A 15,808-nucleotide genomic window follows, 5' to 3' on the forward strand; every position below is an offset into this window, starting at 1 on the left:
CTGACCAGCTCCAGTAAATCTACATTAAAACAACTTTGATTTGTGTCTCACTCAATCTCATTAAACTATTTGTTGTTGTTTGTTCAGGCGTCTGGCACGCTCCACCCTCCTGCTCATCCCTCTCTTTGGTATTCACTACACCGTGTTCGCCTTCTCACCTGAAGATGTCAGTAAGAGGGAGAGGCTTGTGTTCGAGCTGGGCCTTGGATCCTTCCAGGTACGCTCCTGCAGCTCCTTCATCATCCAGTTTTACTTAAAGAAGAGATCCCAGATGATGAATGAGTGAACGTAATGGGACAATAAATCATTTGAATATAGAAGATACAGCAGAATCTTAAGGAGAGTTTTAGTAATATCCAAAAGTTATCTTCTGCAGTCATTATCAACAGCTATGAAAAGTGAAGAGGAGCTAAGTACATACCCCATAAAGCCTTTTTACTGGAAGCAGTTGTGAAACTGTGAAAGTAATATTGGGCAGCACATTAAGCAGTAAGAATAACAAATGAATGCTATAAAGCTACATGCAGTTAAACACAATGCCGTTAAAATGAGCCCTGCAGCAATTAAACTGGATTTATAAAAGGATAAAATAGATGGAAACAATTATTCTATATTGTCTCCGATGCCAGGAGGAAATGTGTTTATCAGTGAAAGATCAGCATCAGTAATGATGAAAAAAAGACTAAAATATCTTCAGTGACTCACTTAAATTATTTTGTTTGTTTCATCCAATAAGATGCCATTAGGGGGTGATCAGCTAACATGCTAGGTAGTCAATTTCTTTTGTGTTTTTACATTTTTGACAGCACACTGAGGAACACATTTATAGACAATTGTTTTTGTTAAAGTAAAGCTACATATAACTTATAAAGCTACAAAAGCAGGCACGGCTGTCATCATCTTCCTAGTGCAGGTTAACCCTTTACCTTCATTTGCATTTGATTTATTTTGTGCAAAGTCATCAAAGGGTGACTTGAGAAGGCATTTTAAATTTTATTGGAAAGGAAAGTGCCTTGGAGTTCTTTGAGGATTTAGCGTATGTTTATCCTTTTCAAAGAACACCTTAAACAGAAGCAGTTTGAATCCAGGAAGTGCTCCTTCTCAGGAACAGTTGAACATTTATTTTATGCGTATAGTATTTATTTGATGAGAAAGATAAAATGCCAAACCTTATAATGGTTTTGTTCATTTTCTTTTTTAAAAATTATGGCTTTTTGTCATGCATTTTGTTAGGCCTTGGTCACCTTAGCTGGCAGTAAACTGACAGAGACAGGTATCTGTGGCAGATATGTCTTATCAGCCTGGTCACTTACAAAATGGTAGATGTAAATATAACCATTAGTTGTAGGTAAAACTAACTGCTGGTGGCCAATTTTTCCAAATAATGTACTTTGATATACATTTAACATCCCAAATACTGAAGAGACCTGTACGTTGTGCACAGCAAAAGCAGAAGTCAGTTTTCCTCTTTCTTTTCTCTTACAGTGCTTATAACATCAGTGCTATACATATATAGCACAGCTGTCATAAGTGTTGCTTGATTATATTAAATGTATATATTACCACAGTTAGATTAAACTGAATCTCGAGCAAATTTTCTCTCATTTCTCTTTCAATTTTTTCTCCATCCTCCTCCTCAGGGTTTTGTGGTGGCTGTCCTCTACTGTTTCCTCAATGGAGAGGTAAGCTTCCCCCTTATTTATTCAAATACACGCTCACTTCTTCATAGTATTTTTTATAATAGTTCTTGTGCTTGCAATTTCAGGATGAATCTCTGTGCTTATAATCCTACCCAAATTAATATAACTTAATATAAATTTTATCACCATTTAATAAATTTTGTATAATATACAATTAGTTGTAATATACATTAGTTGTAAGCAAATATGAGGACAGATAGTATAACTTCTCCCATGAAGCATCTGCAAGTGATGCAGAAGCAATCTGTCTGTTTAATCATATAGTGTAAGAAATATTAAAAATCTAATGAGTTATTTTATATTTATGTAAAGCATTAGTTGCTGGCCAGTGTTGAAAAAAGTGTGCCTTCTGAGAACTGATGACCTTTTTCCATATTTTCCCCAGATCAGCTATAATTTAAAAAATAAAGTAATTTTAAATAAGAATCTTAAAAAGTGTTTCAGTTCTAACGTTTTAGAAAATTATTTGAATACAGATGATCAAGAACACACACTCCACTTTGTTCCAGATGTCTTTTGGTTTGTTCAGATGCAGTTTTGCAAAAACTAAACTGAGGCTTCCTCTTCACAACTCTTTGAAACAGGCCATGTTTATTATAATTTTCTGATAGTACTGTCATGATCTTTAACATTTAACATGCTGAGATCCATAAAGAGAGATATGCTGGGTCTTGGGGTTTTTGCAGTTTCTCTGAGCACTGCATGGTCAGACATTGGGATATTGTCTTGGTTGTTTTCCACTTTTGAATATTTTTTCTCACTGTAGAATGATGGACTTGAGTTTGTTGACCTTATAACTCTTTCCAGATTGAGCAGCAGCAACAATTGCTTATTTAAGTTGGTTGCCAATGTCTGTCTCTGGAAAACACAAGAACCTGAAAAGTCAAAATAAGTCTTTTTATAGAGGTGCTCACACTTGCTGGTTATCAGATAATTAAGGTCATTCAATTATCAGTACCTCACTTCTACTTACCCTGTTAATTCCTCAGGAAGGGGAAAAGGTATAGTTTTTCATACACAACTTCTCCATTATTCATATTTACTTAATTTTAATACCTGCTAAGAACCAGATTTTTTTTAATACTATGTCCTGATACATAAAACGTTGGAATTATTATCTATTATAAAAGCCATGTTATATTACAGTCCCAAATCCCAAAAAGTTGGCATGCGTGCATGTCTTTCGAACGCTCTAGATCACATTAGGAAACTCTTCTTTCTAAAAACCTCACCTTTACTGTACCTTTTCGTGGAGCTGGTACAGCTTAAAGTACATTAAAAATGACCTTGTGAAGTTTCTCCCTGAAGGTGCAATCGGAGATCAAGAGGAAATGGCGCAGCTGGACGGTGAACCGGTACTTTGCTGTGGACCTGAAGCAGCAGAGGCATCCTTCGTTGGCCAGCAGTGGAGTGAACGGCGGGACTCAACTGTCGATCCTCAGCAAGAGCAGCTCGCAGATACGCATGTCGAGCCCGCTGGCGGAGAATGCCAACATCAGCCTCCCGACCTGAGCATCTGATTTGCTAGAATCAACTTCAAGGTGCCGTTCCACTTACCTACATCAGACCAACCAGAGCAGACCAAAGTGGCCCCTCAAACCTCTTGCATGTAGTTAATTCACCTTTAGAAAATTAATCTTTCTGAAAACATTTACTGGAGATTTTATGTCTTTATCATTTAATATTGAAGTAATATATTTAATTTATCTCACTACCTTAGACTACTTTAGGTTGCAATTTATATGATTAATGACTTAAAATGAATATTTTTGCACAACTTAAATTACATTTTATTGATTTAAACTCTCTTTATATAATATTTCCCCCTTTTATTGTTTTATTTACATTCAGATAGGAGATGGTGCCACAAGAGACACTATTAAAATAATAATAATAATACATTTTAAGAAATAAATAGCTTGACATAAAGTATGGGGTCATATTTGGCTGTTGGTGTAAAGTAAATGTGCTTCAAAGTGCCAAACTGGTTGCCTGACTGGATTTCATTACAGCCCAAAGTTAATTATCAACCAAACGTTCGCCTTGCTTGTAAAAAATGCTCATTGTTTAAATGTTTTGTCTTGAATTTAAACATTTTCTACTTTCAGCCGTAAGTACAGAGTATGTCAAAATATAACTTATATATAAAGAAAAAAAAACAACTCATGGATTGTGTAAATAGTGACTTTTAGTGTCTAGATCAGAATTTCTTTATTTAGGATAACGCAGTATTGTTATGACCTTTTCAAATAAAAGGAACTGGAGCCCAGATCTGTAGACTACATCCCATATCCAGAGGACCCAGAAGATCCTGCCCACTCTAGTCTGGACTATTTTTTGTATGAAATGAAAAATAAAAACACATACAGTATATATAAAAGAGATGTGAACGAACAGTGTTTCCCAACCTTGGGAATCCCAAGATTAGATTGAATTAGAGGGACTGTGAGATGTTAGCCATAATGTGGACATTAATATTGGTTTGTTTTTCCTTCTAGTTCCTCATCTTGATGCTTAAAATAAGCAGCCTGTCCTCACAGAGTGTGATGATGGGTTGTGAGTTGACTTAGTTTTGTTTTAAGCGGTTACAGATCAGAAAGGTTGGGAACCACTGGTCTACTATCTGAACCAACTAGAGCCTTTAGCTGCTCTACTAGTGGAGCTCGAGTCCCCTTTTCCCTTTTCAGACAGATTTTTTTTGCAACCTGTGAACATAAACAGTACACGTGCCATATAGTGGATGCTTTCACCCAAAGCTCTTCATAGTGCCATGAGTTTAAATGTACATCGTTTTATTGTAGGGGAAAGATTCCCACTGTCAACATGCTCTTGAACATAACAGATTTCATTGTCTCTTGATCTCTTTCCTCCAAGCTTGAGACCATTGTGCCATAATAAATTGTTCCTACTCTAATTTTAACCATCCTACACTCATATTCCAAAGTGCCTAGTCGGTCACAAATAGCTATCATTTTTACATTTTTACAGGTAATCTAAAGGTGCAGCGAGTCATTTCAAAGAATGTACAGAGTGGTGGATTTCAGTGTAGATTGAAGAAAATGTGCTTTTTCCATTGTGTGTCTCAAAACTTTATTAGTGAATTTCTCATCATTGTCAGTTTATTAACTTACACACAGTGTAAAAAGAGTCCTGCTGTGTAGTTTTCCATAATTTTTATTTATTTTATTTATCTCTTGGTTTACAGCCATGATGTATCTACAACACTCATTTTAGCAGCAATGTGAAAGATAAATGGCTTCAAAACAAAACAAAAAAACAAGTGGTGTAACAGTCAACATTAAAGGCTTTAATGTGACAGCTCTTGACAATCGCTGATTTTTGCTCATTTTTCTGTTTTGTTTGTGCAAAAAACAGGCTGAGAAACAATAATTGTACAAGTGGGGAAATTATTTAATAGAATAAAATGTGAAATGATGTAAACAAAAATAGTTTTTTCACCATATTTATTTTATGTACCATCATAGTTGGATTCTAAGAATGTAGTATCTTTGAACAATGAATTGATGATACTTTACAGATAAGGATGTATATTTATTTTCCATGAAATGGTGCCATGTAAAGTGACTATATGTACAGTATACATGCTTTTTTGTGCATAAAACATAGTTGTGGTTCTAATGTATGATTTCATTATTTTGAGTGATGTGGTGTTCTTGGTCTAAGTGCCATAAATGTAGTGTCATAAGAAGTGAGAGTGGGAGATGCATAGCAAAGTCTCTCACTCTAGAGAAAGACAAAAAACACAAGAAGCAGATGCAACCTCTGAAAAGTAACATTATATCAAATGCATCATCTTTGCAGCTTGTGGACAGTAGAGTGAGGACAACAGACAGGGGACATGATTTTATTCAAATAGATTTTTAGAGGTGGAACAAATGCAACAGATAAAACACAAAGTGTGTAAGAGAGTGTGACTTTAAACACAAACACTCTGCTGCTGCTTAAGTGTTTCTATCACCAGCCGTCACTCTGAGTGTTAAACAGCTCAGATGTAAACGACCATGTGTCAAAGCTGTTACTGTATGTGAAAAAAAGAAGAGTAAAAATGACTCCTTGCTCATTTCCGTGCTGTGTATTTGTCTACCACAGGGTGGCAGTAAAATGTTAAGGAGAGTGGACAGTTTTGACAGGCACTGTTTTGCTCATGTTTAGAAATGTAGGATAGGGGGTAGAGATGCTTATATGCCATATTTTTATTTTTTTCTACATCTGTTTTTGTGACAAGCCCAACATTTTGATGTCCATAATAAAACTTAAATTAACATTGTTTTGTTTTTTCAATGTAGAGATATGTGTTTTTCTGTCATGCCATATCTCAAATTCCTCCCCTTCACTTTAGTGAACTGTGAACTGTGTCAGTTTTTAACCATACTGTGAGATTAGAGGAAATCTGGAGAATTTGTTTTGATTCTTAGCACTAGCTAGAGGAAAACTGAGCATTGTAGCTTTTAGCTAAATTTTGGCTAAAAGAGACCACACTGCTTTTCATAAACCTCTTCTTGCATTTATTTTAGAATTATTATAACAAACGAATGTATCAAAGAGAAACCCTGATAATTTTTTAAAATATTATATATAGAGATATATAATAGCGTGATAACACGCTTATATCTGTATGCTAGAAAAAGAAGCTATATCCAGTGATTAGGGAAACAGCTAGCCTCTGATCCTCATTTAACTCCCTATTTTATACCCATACCAAAAATACAATATATATAATTTATGAATAAACCTAAAAGGCTGTTTCCCATACCTAGTAGATTTCTACTACCTGGAAGTGACTTTTTTTACTAGAAGAGAAACCCCCCCTCCCCTTAGCTAAATAAGCTACCTGGACAGCAAGCTAATATCTTTGCCAGCATTTTTAGCATCAATCTCATTTAACTTTCTGCAAAAAAAAAAAAAAAAAAAGTAAATGAGTGTTTCTAAAACTGATTAAAAAAATATTTTGACTGTAGTTATTCTATGTGGCATATCTCTGTGCTAAGATGCTGTTACTTTGGCGGTTGTGCTTGTTGAGCCGGTTTTATGATGTTTTGATTGTGTGTTAAGTCTTGATTGCCAATGAATTGAATGTACCGTTGTCGCTCAGCTGCCCTTAAATGTTGCCTGCTATAAATTTGCCATAGTGTACAAATGATGTCTTTTCTTTATCATGTATGCATACTTTTGGCACACAGGTGGACCTCTTGACTAAGACCTGCAGTGTTTGTGGCTGTGATTTTGTACATTTCTTTATGTACCAGTTTTCAGTGTGTGTGTGTGTGTGCGTGTGTGTGTGTGTGTGCATCTGTGTTTGAAAGTTGGAGACTGTAATCTGTATGCATGTGTATGTAATGACAAGCATTTAAATATATGTAAATTCTCAGTTTAATGAAGAAAAAATATCTATGAACTTTCATCAAAGGTTCTACCTGTGACAGTGTGCCATGTGTAACAAGCGTTCTGGTGTCCAACATTCATGTCTCCAGTTGTGTAAAATTGACTGCAAAATAAACTTATCGGTGGTAAGTTGTTGTACTTGCAAAGAGTGTGATTCATTATTCAAAGATGGAAGATTTACTTACATTTACTAGCGGTGTAAGAAGTTTACATACACATGGGTGTGAATGTCATGGCAATTTGGGGCTTTTAATAATTTCTTTGAATTGTTCTTTTTCCAGGATGAAATGATTGTACAGTATCCATCTTTAATGACTTTAAAAAAATAAGAATTATCCACACAAGGTCAAAAGTACACGTATAAGCTACATCGCCACTAATATTTGATTAAATACAGAATTGGTAGAGTTCATTTAAATTCGTTGGTTTCCTGGCATCACTTGGCTTTAAGTATAGTCCACAAATTTTCAACAGGGTCGAAGCCAAGGCTTTTAAAAAGGTCATTCCACAAGCTTAATGTTAGCCTGCTATATTCATTCCAAAACCAGATCCAAGTTTAGGATGATTGTCCTGTTAGAACACCCAATTACGTCCAAGCTTCGGGCTGTTGATCTCAGGTGATGTTGAAGAATATGGAGGTAGCACTCCATTATTCTAAACACTTTGTTGAATGTACTAGTATCACTGACAGCATAACAGTCCAAGAGCACCACCACCATGCTCCTCCAAACATACCTCGTGCTGTCGGAGCCAAATAGCTCAATCTTTATCCCATCTGACCGTAAAACTTTTTCCCCAGAAGACAAGTTGCTTGTCTATATGTGCAACTGCAAATTTCAGCCAAGCTTGAAGGCAGCGATTTTGGAATAGGGGCTTCTTTCTTGATCAGTGCCTAATCAGGCTAAGGCAATGTAATACTGGACCCACTGTGAACAGTGACGCTGGTGTTTCAGCAGTTTCCAGGCTTGAGCTTTTGTGGTTCCTGGGTTGTTCCTGAATGCCTTATCAGATCTTGGCAAAGCGGTGACACATACAAATAACTTGTACTTATGTACAGTTGTTTGAACTGATGATCTCAGAATTTGCAGATGTTTAAAAATGGCTCAAACGTTCTTCTTTTTAGAGCTTCATTGTTCCTTGGACTTTACCATTGTTCTGAGTATCGGTCAATCAAACAAAGAAAAAGAGAAACTACCAGTTGTAGTCAATTATGATTACCGATGAGAAGTTAATATGTCTTTGCTTTATCAAGTCAAAGGACATTTTAGATCCTGAATATGTACTTTTGACTCTGTGTATATTAGAGAAAATCCAAAATAGCTTAAAACTTGTGCGCCTAATTCTTGCTTCTTGTTCTTGTTTTTTTAAAGTCATTAAAGATGCATGCTGTACAATCACTCCATCCTGGAAAAAGAACCGATCAAAGAAATCATTAAGAGTCCAAAATCACCATGACAGTCACACCCATGGTGTGAAAGTCACAACTGTGGAGAAGAACAGGATTTTTGCACTACACGTATAACTTTATTGCGGGGGATTGCACCCAGTGTGAGTAACAATCTTTGTTGGTGTCTGCGCTAAAGTAACCTGAGGGGTCCACTTTGGAAAAACTATCCTAAAACATTAACTGTACGACTTTGATAGATTTAACAGATAATCCTGGGTGCTTGTTAATAAATGTTAATTATTATTATTATTCTAAGGGGTTTTTGGACATACGCGTTCAAGACCAGTTTTGGTCCTCTGCTCCATACGGGATTTAAAAGTAATTTAAAAAAGAGTTTAAAATAAAATAATTTATCTAAAAAAACATTTTATTTAAAACAAGTTGGCTTTCAGTTTATGACTGCAGAATTTGTTCAACCAAAAGTCAAATCCAAGACACAGAAAATATTTCTTACAGAGGTGGGACCAAGTCATTGTTTTGCAAGTCTCAAGTAAGTCTCAAGTCTTTATCCTCAAGTCTCAAGTCAAGTCTCAAGTAATGTCAGGCAAGTCAGAGTCGAGTCTCAAGTCACTGGTGTAAAAGTCCGAGTCAAGTCACAAGCCTGAAACTTTGAATTTCAAGTCCTTTCGAGTCTTTAAAAAAAAAAAACAACGAAAAAATAATGTTGCAGTTATGCTAAATGTAAATGTTAGACCATGTAATTTTAAAATCTGTGTTTTTCTCAACACATGACAAAATAGTGAACTTAGAAAATATACACAAATTGTGAAATTGCACCTCTTTAAAATGCAGCTCAATTAAACCTAGCTCCAAGAATAATTTTCACCGACAGTTCTGAGATAAGCTGCATGTTATTCTTGGATGCGCTTGTAGGACCGGCTTTAAAATCGCATGACAAAAATATCATACACATTAAAAAAACTGCATCACCAACGTAGCCTGGACAACATTTGCTAGTTAGATGAAGTCAGCTATCTCATCGTAGCATATTTATATGCATATTTATAATTATACGGTTCTTGGAGTGAGCGCACACACTCATGAAGTTTAGTAACTTCAGGTCACTGCAACAAGCCCAGGTACAGTTTACCGACGGATGGGTGCAGGACCTTGAAATGCACCGTGTAGAACGAAAGACCATCGTACGTATCATAAGTTTACCAGTCTCACAAATCGTCGTCATAAATACACATTCGTTAACAGTTTATTAATAGGACCTTTGAGCTCAACGGTAATTAATTAGTAGTGGAAATAATTTCTGGTAGCATCACAGAAATGTAGCAGTGACAATAATATTGTATGCTGTAATCGTACTGGGCAATTAGTGATACAAAAAACCTGTTTTATCCTGTGAATAAAAGTATATGTTTTTGTCAATGTACCATAATAACAGAAGCGAAACACAATATTGTGTCAGGACAATTCACTATTTATGCACAATAAACAAAGGAGCATAGCGCCACAATTTCTGTTCAGCGCCAGACTTGCTTGTAACCTATATCACCAGTTATGTTATGAAAGTGACGTATTAACTACTAAAAAACACTGACCTTTGTGTAAATGCTTGGAGCAGACTAACCTGTGAGCTGGAGTGTTCTGGGACGTTATATTTGACCTTTGAATGGCTGCAATCCAGGCCACCCGTCGCCTCTTTGTTACTTCGGAAACATGGCTCGAACAATTTCTCTTCAACGACGTAATCCGATAACAACCGATCTCTTTACCCGTCGGCTTCCCGTGGCTGTCATGCGACCGGCTATTGCAGTTAATAATACAACGGCTTCTTGTGTTTCTTTTTATCGCTGTATAACTGATTTTAATTGAAAGCCTGCGTGCGCTAGTACCGCTTGCCACGAGTTCCCAGAATCCTTTGCGGTTCTACCCGTGAATGACGTCACATTTTCAATCTCTATATAATATGCATGTTAAATTTTGTATTTGGGGTAAAATATCAAGTCTTTTCAAGTAAACCGGTTCAAGTCCAATTCAAGTCCCAGGTCATTGGTGTAAAAGTCCAAGTCAAGTCACAAGTCTTAGAACATTTTTTCAAGTCAAGTCTAAAGTCATAAAATTAATGACTCGAGTCTGACTCGAGTCCAAGTCATGTGACTCGAGTCCACACCTCTGATTTCTTACCAGTTATTGTGGGCAATTGTGTTTATTCAAGCCAAAAAATAAAACGTTTGCTCTCAGCAGCATTAAACTGTTACCCTCATTGGAGTACCATGTCATGAGGAGAACCACCAAAGCTTAATGTTATATTTCACAGTTTTCTATATTTTACATTTCCTACGATTTATAAATTATTCTATTCGATAAAAGTTTCATCCCATTTTATTGAGTATAGCTTCTTGTGTATATTGTATAACATATATTATACTAATTCATATACACATAAAATAAAATATTATTATACAAGTTGTATCTACTTATTAGGCCAATAGAAGGGGGGATAGATGGGCTCAGTAGGATCACTGAGATATCAGCTGCGACAACCGGAAGTGTTTTACATTCATTATGAATCGAGCAAGTAGGGCCTATAGGCATAATTTTTAGGTCTGAGGAATAAAGAGGGTCTGAGGAAGGTGAGGTTTGGCTTCAGGTCCAACACTGTATTTGGGGAAAGGAGAAAATGTGCTTTTCTTAGGTCCTGGTTAAAATTCTGATAGAAAGGAAATCCTATTCTTAGATGGAAAAAGTAAACACTGAATACTTTTAAAACCACAAATGTTCATCTATTACTGTGCATTACATGCACGGGTACACTGTTACAGTGTTTGATGTCAATTGTGTGTAGTTAATCTGGTACTATCTTTGTGTTAAAGATCTTGTATAGTGAAATATTTTTGTACACTAATGTGTCTGCAGCTTTGCTGAATATAAAGACTTAAAAAGTGCAGGGCTGAGATGCAGCATATGAAGTTAAACCAAACTTAACTTCAGAGATGCTGGATGAACTATTACTTTAGGAAATATAATTAAGCAAGCTGTTCCCAGTCTTTATGGTGAGCAAATCTAACAAACTGCTGCTTAAAATAATTACATAATTACAAATGCAAAGGCTTAATGGTTGTACAATTCTCAATACGTATGTGTGTGCACACCTACTATAAAATTTATATACTGACTAGAAAAATCACGTGAACGTCCCCTGAGGTCGGAACAACAACACAGAAAGTCTGAAAAGACATCTTGTGCATCTCTGCAACCCCAGGCACATCTCACAGAAAGGCATAATTTGACACCCTGGGGTGAGGAAGTGTTGTAAAAGCACATGAACACACAGAACTCTGAAAAATGACTTCCAAACTCCAAAAATTGGACCACCTGAGGAGCACTTGAATGCACAAATAAGAGGTGCTATGTTTTATTGTGCTGTAACTTTGGATCATTGTCAGTGTGGGTAACCAGCCCAGTGTTGTTAAACACAACCATTTTATGACATTGTATTATGTAAATGCCAGGCACTCTTTTAATAATTTGGTATTTCTTTAAGTGCAACTAGTACATCAAATGCTCATGATTTATCACATCTGACAACACCATAAATATGTGGAAAGCAGCAAATAAATATTCACAAATCCAATGGCTCATCATCAAACCAATAAGTTAAAACATGATGTACCAATTAATGGCAATGCAAAATGCTTGTCCTGGACTCTCTGGATCGCAGTACTTTAAAAAATTATATATAGATATACATAACATATATATTTCAGTCAGTGAAATGCTAAGTGAGCAAGCACGCACAACTCCAGAGTGGTCCTTCAAAAGTTTCCAGCATAGACTGCTCCTGCTGCTTGCTGCACAGAACTATTTCACATATGTTAGCGATTTCCCAAATCCAGTGTTTCCACAGCTGTCTCTATTGAGGTTTCTCATGTCATGAGCCCATTGCTCAAAAGTTGTCTTCCATAATGATGAAAAACACCCATCACTTGACAACTGGTCATTAGTGGTTCCTGGAGGCTGTTGGGTGTAATTGAAAGCAAAGATTTTTTTTTTCTCTAATACGTCTCTAATTCACTTCTCTTGCTGACCATTGTACAGCTGTACAATATGAATTTCCCCAGTGTGGGATAAATACAGTCTATTTCTATGTCTAAACAAGGAGCTTCAGCACTGCAGCCCACATTTTTTAAAAGGCACAACTTATACTTTGCAGACACACAGTCGCCACTTTTTTTCACAGTTTTTACTTGAGATAAAAGCCCTACTCGGATCGACTTGCCATGGTTCACCACGGTTTTCAGGGTCTTCTCTTAGTTCATAGTATCTGGACCAGGTACTAACATAGTACCTGCTTGGCCAGGGTTCATAGTGAACCGAGCTTTTGCTAAAATGTGACGTGGTCAGACTGCATGCCGCCAATTGGCTAGTCAGGGGCATCGCTCAATGAGTCATGATAGCATCCCATTCACGAAAATCAAAAACACTTATTTTGAAACCTGGTAACGAGGGGAAATGGCTACAAAAAACAATGCCATGGTCCCCAAGTCTGATGAAAAGCCACAGACTGAACAGCAGGTATATTCTTGCCTCGATGTCCACCTTTGTTGTAGCATTCATTTCATACATTAACCGTGTATTTATCAACGCTCCGCCCCGTTTCTATAACAATGACCATGCACATTAGGTGGTACTCAGTTGTAATGGAAAACCAGTCGATCCGAGTCAAGACGTGGGCGAGTCGTGGTGAGTCAATCCGAGTAGGTATTAATGGAAAAAGGGGTTAACTAGACAACGTCTGTAGACAAATCACTTTCATTCAAATGATGACCATAGCAGCATGCTAGCAGCGAAAGCAATCACAAGGTTGGGGAATACACATTTTTCCCTAGAAACTGGGGGTTGCTAGGTGGTTACTGACCTATCTATAGGCCTGTTTAACCTCCAGCAAACACTTTTAACTCGTTGGGAAATAAACTTTTTTCCTTCTAACTGGTAATTGCCAGGTAGTTATTGACTGGCCTCTAGGCCAGTTTTTCTTGAATTTTGTGTTTTGGTGGATTTAGTAATTTCCTTTTGATCAATTTGCTACTGTGTTACTGTCACCGCTGCAACTTGACACCTTTCCTGAAACCTGGTTTGGTGGCTTTATTAGGTGGGGTCAGTGTTAGCCTAGCTCCTTGTTTTGTTTTCAGCCTGCTTGCTAAGTGCTTGCTACCTTCAACAGCTGTTAAGCACTATTATGACAGTGTCTTGACACTGCCTGCCAGCATACACACAGTTAAAAGATGACCTCCGCCAGGTAAAGCAGGAACTGGAGAAAAAGGATGAGCTAACCATGGAGTTCTCATCTGTCATCACTACACAAGCTAAGCACTTAGCTTCTCTACACTCCTCCTGCTGCAGAACCAACTGCTTTTCCATGCATTTCCTCACTGTGACACCATACTCCCCTTCTGTCCAGTTCTGTTTCTACTGGAGGTAACCCTGTCATATACTGTCAGGTCAGTTGAATCTGTGGTTTGTCTTATATGACAGTTAAAACCAAATTTTTTATAGTATAACATTTCCTTAGTCTTTTCCCATTATTTTTGGTTCTTGTTCTTCTAATGTGTGTATGCAGGAGTGAATGTACTGTAAGATATTTGCCTGTGTTTGGACTTGTACATTACATCCTGTTTCATCCAAACTAGGAATTTTGTAACTGCATTTTTTAAATAAAATAATCATTGTTGTTATTATTATTAACATTGCTGTTAGTATCATTATTAGCATTACTATTAGCATTATTATTAGCATTATTACTGCAATGTCACCATGCTCACACACTCAAAATGGCAGACAAATTAACATCTGAGGTTTGTCGTCATGTGTCTGCAAATGCTAAATATGATTCCACAACATTTTTGCTCAGTCATTAACTCAGGGCCAGCTCTGTCCCCAGGTTTTCCTCTTTCCTCTGTGGCACCGTGACATCCCTACAAATCAACCACCATCGGAGACGGTCCAAGAAAGAGCACGCTGTGTTTCAAATGAGAAATGTGTGCTGTACCATCCTTAAACTGCAGCCACAACTGCTTCTGAAATCAGTATAATGCATCCTGATACATTTCCTCCTCACTCACCTGTGCTCATTCTGGTAACCTGTTCTTAGAGAGGGGTTGTTGAATTAATGTCATCAGCATGTTCAGCTCCAAGGACTGATTCATTTTTCCCCTTCCTTTTCCTTTGTGAAACATTTTCTTCATTAATGATCTCTGAAATCATACAGAAGAGATGTTGCCACTAGAAGCAGGCAGCCCGAGCCCCCCATGAGTCCGAATTGTGATCTGAGTGATGCTTCTCTTAGCTGGTGTGAGATGACTTTGATTGTGGCACTTCCACAGCCACCTCCGCAGCTCTGTTTGGACCTGCAAACAAATAGAAATTGCAGAAAGTTACAGATGCCTAGGCTTTTTGTTCACCTGTTGAGCAAAATGGTTAATGTCTCTGCAATGCTGCCATTTACCCATACCAAAAAATGTGTTTGAGGTTTTCACTCCAAAGAATAGCTCTTACCTCAGGGCAGCTATTTATGATAAATGTTTGTATGACTTTTTTTTATTACACAAGCTTCCCCTCCATTTGCCTACCTCTCCATTCATGAAACAGTAAAGAAGCGCCACCACAAACCCCTGCAACATAAAAGACATCTGTTTCAAGATAAAATCATAAGAGTAAGAACTGATTGCATGTACAGTCCGCTTAAGGGAAAACAGTGACTTGTGTTGCTAACACTTAATTGCACAAAGCATCACAATAACTTCAGAGAACAAACAAGCAAAACAGGATGAAGCTGCAGGCTTTTAAGAAGTCATTCGGTTGCTGATTTATTGTTGTTTGTTAATTCATTTTGTCATGTTTATGGGATACATTTTGTGCTGCATAAATGTCAACATTCCACATAGTTATAGTCTTACACATGCACAAATATTATGGAGTGGTTATTTATGACCGTGATTATTTCAGCCAGCAAGGGCTGCCGCTCTTAGGGGTCGCCATAACAGATCATCTGCTTCCATTTCTCCTAGTATCTAGTATTCCTAGTATCCTCTTCTGCCACATATTCATATGAATGTACTCTTCCTACATATGCCCAAACCATCTCAACCTTGTGTCTCTATCGCTCAAGCCCTCCTTCTGATATTCTCATTTCTAATCGTGTCCATCCTGGTCACTCCCAATGAAAATCTTAACATCCTCAACATTGCCACTTTCAGGATCAGCTCCTGTGTTTTTGTCAGTGCCACCATATCCCAACCAAACATCA

At 37.1% G+C, this 15,808-nt stretch overlaps 2 protein-coding genes across 6 annotated transcripts in view; one reads left to right on the top strand and one right to left on the bottom strand.

Annotated features, from left to right (window-relative positions):
* The window catches only part of adcyap1r1a (adenylate cyclase activating polypeptide 1a (pituitary) receptor type I), a 34,049-nt gene extending 26,808 nt beyond the window's left edge, over window positions 1–7,241 (top strand). For 3 of the 5 annotated variants that reach the window (XM_085438362.1, XM_085438363.1, XM_085438365.1), the window contains 3 exons: window positions 88–217; window positions 1,641–1,682; window positions 2,996–7,241. In XM_085438362.1, the coding sequence (XP_085294488.1) occupies window positions 88–217; window positions 1,641–1,682; window positions 2,996–3,220 (397 nt within the window). In that variant the 3' untranslated portion in view covers window positions 3,221–7,241. The remainder of the gene's footprint in view (window positions 1–87; window positions 218–1,640; window positions 1,683–2,995) is intronic. The other 2 variants (XM_085438364.1, XM_085438366.1) reach the window with 1 other exon arrangement.
* Window positions 7,242–11,264: 4,023 nt separating this feature from the next.
* ghrhra (growth hormone releasing hormone receptor a) overlaps window positions 11,265–15,808 on the bottom strand; it is a 48,130-nt gene continuing 43,586 nt past the window's right edge. Inside the window, exons 12-13 of the mRNA XM_085439440.1 lie at window positions 15,132–15,173; window positions 11,265–14,909 (exon numbers count right to left, since the gene is read on the bottom strand). Coding sequence (XP_085295566.1) covers window positions 14,763–14,909; window positions 15,132–15,173 — 189 coding nt within the window. The 3' untranslated portion in view covers window positions 11,265–14,762. The remainder of the gene's footprint in view (window positions 14,910–15,131; window positions 15,174–15,808) is intronic.

This window comes from Copadichromis virginalis, linkage group LG18 (genome assembly GCF_057382275.1).
Source record: "Copadichromis virginalis isolate Kocher_CV1m ecotype Utaka linkage group LG18, C_Virginalis_male_GT1.1, whole genome shotgun sequence".
NCBI classification, from domain to species: domain Eukaryota; kingdom Metazoa; phylum Chordata; class Actinopteri; order Cichliformes; family Cichlidae; genus Copadichromis; species Copadichromis virginalis.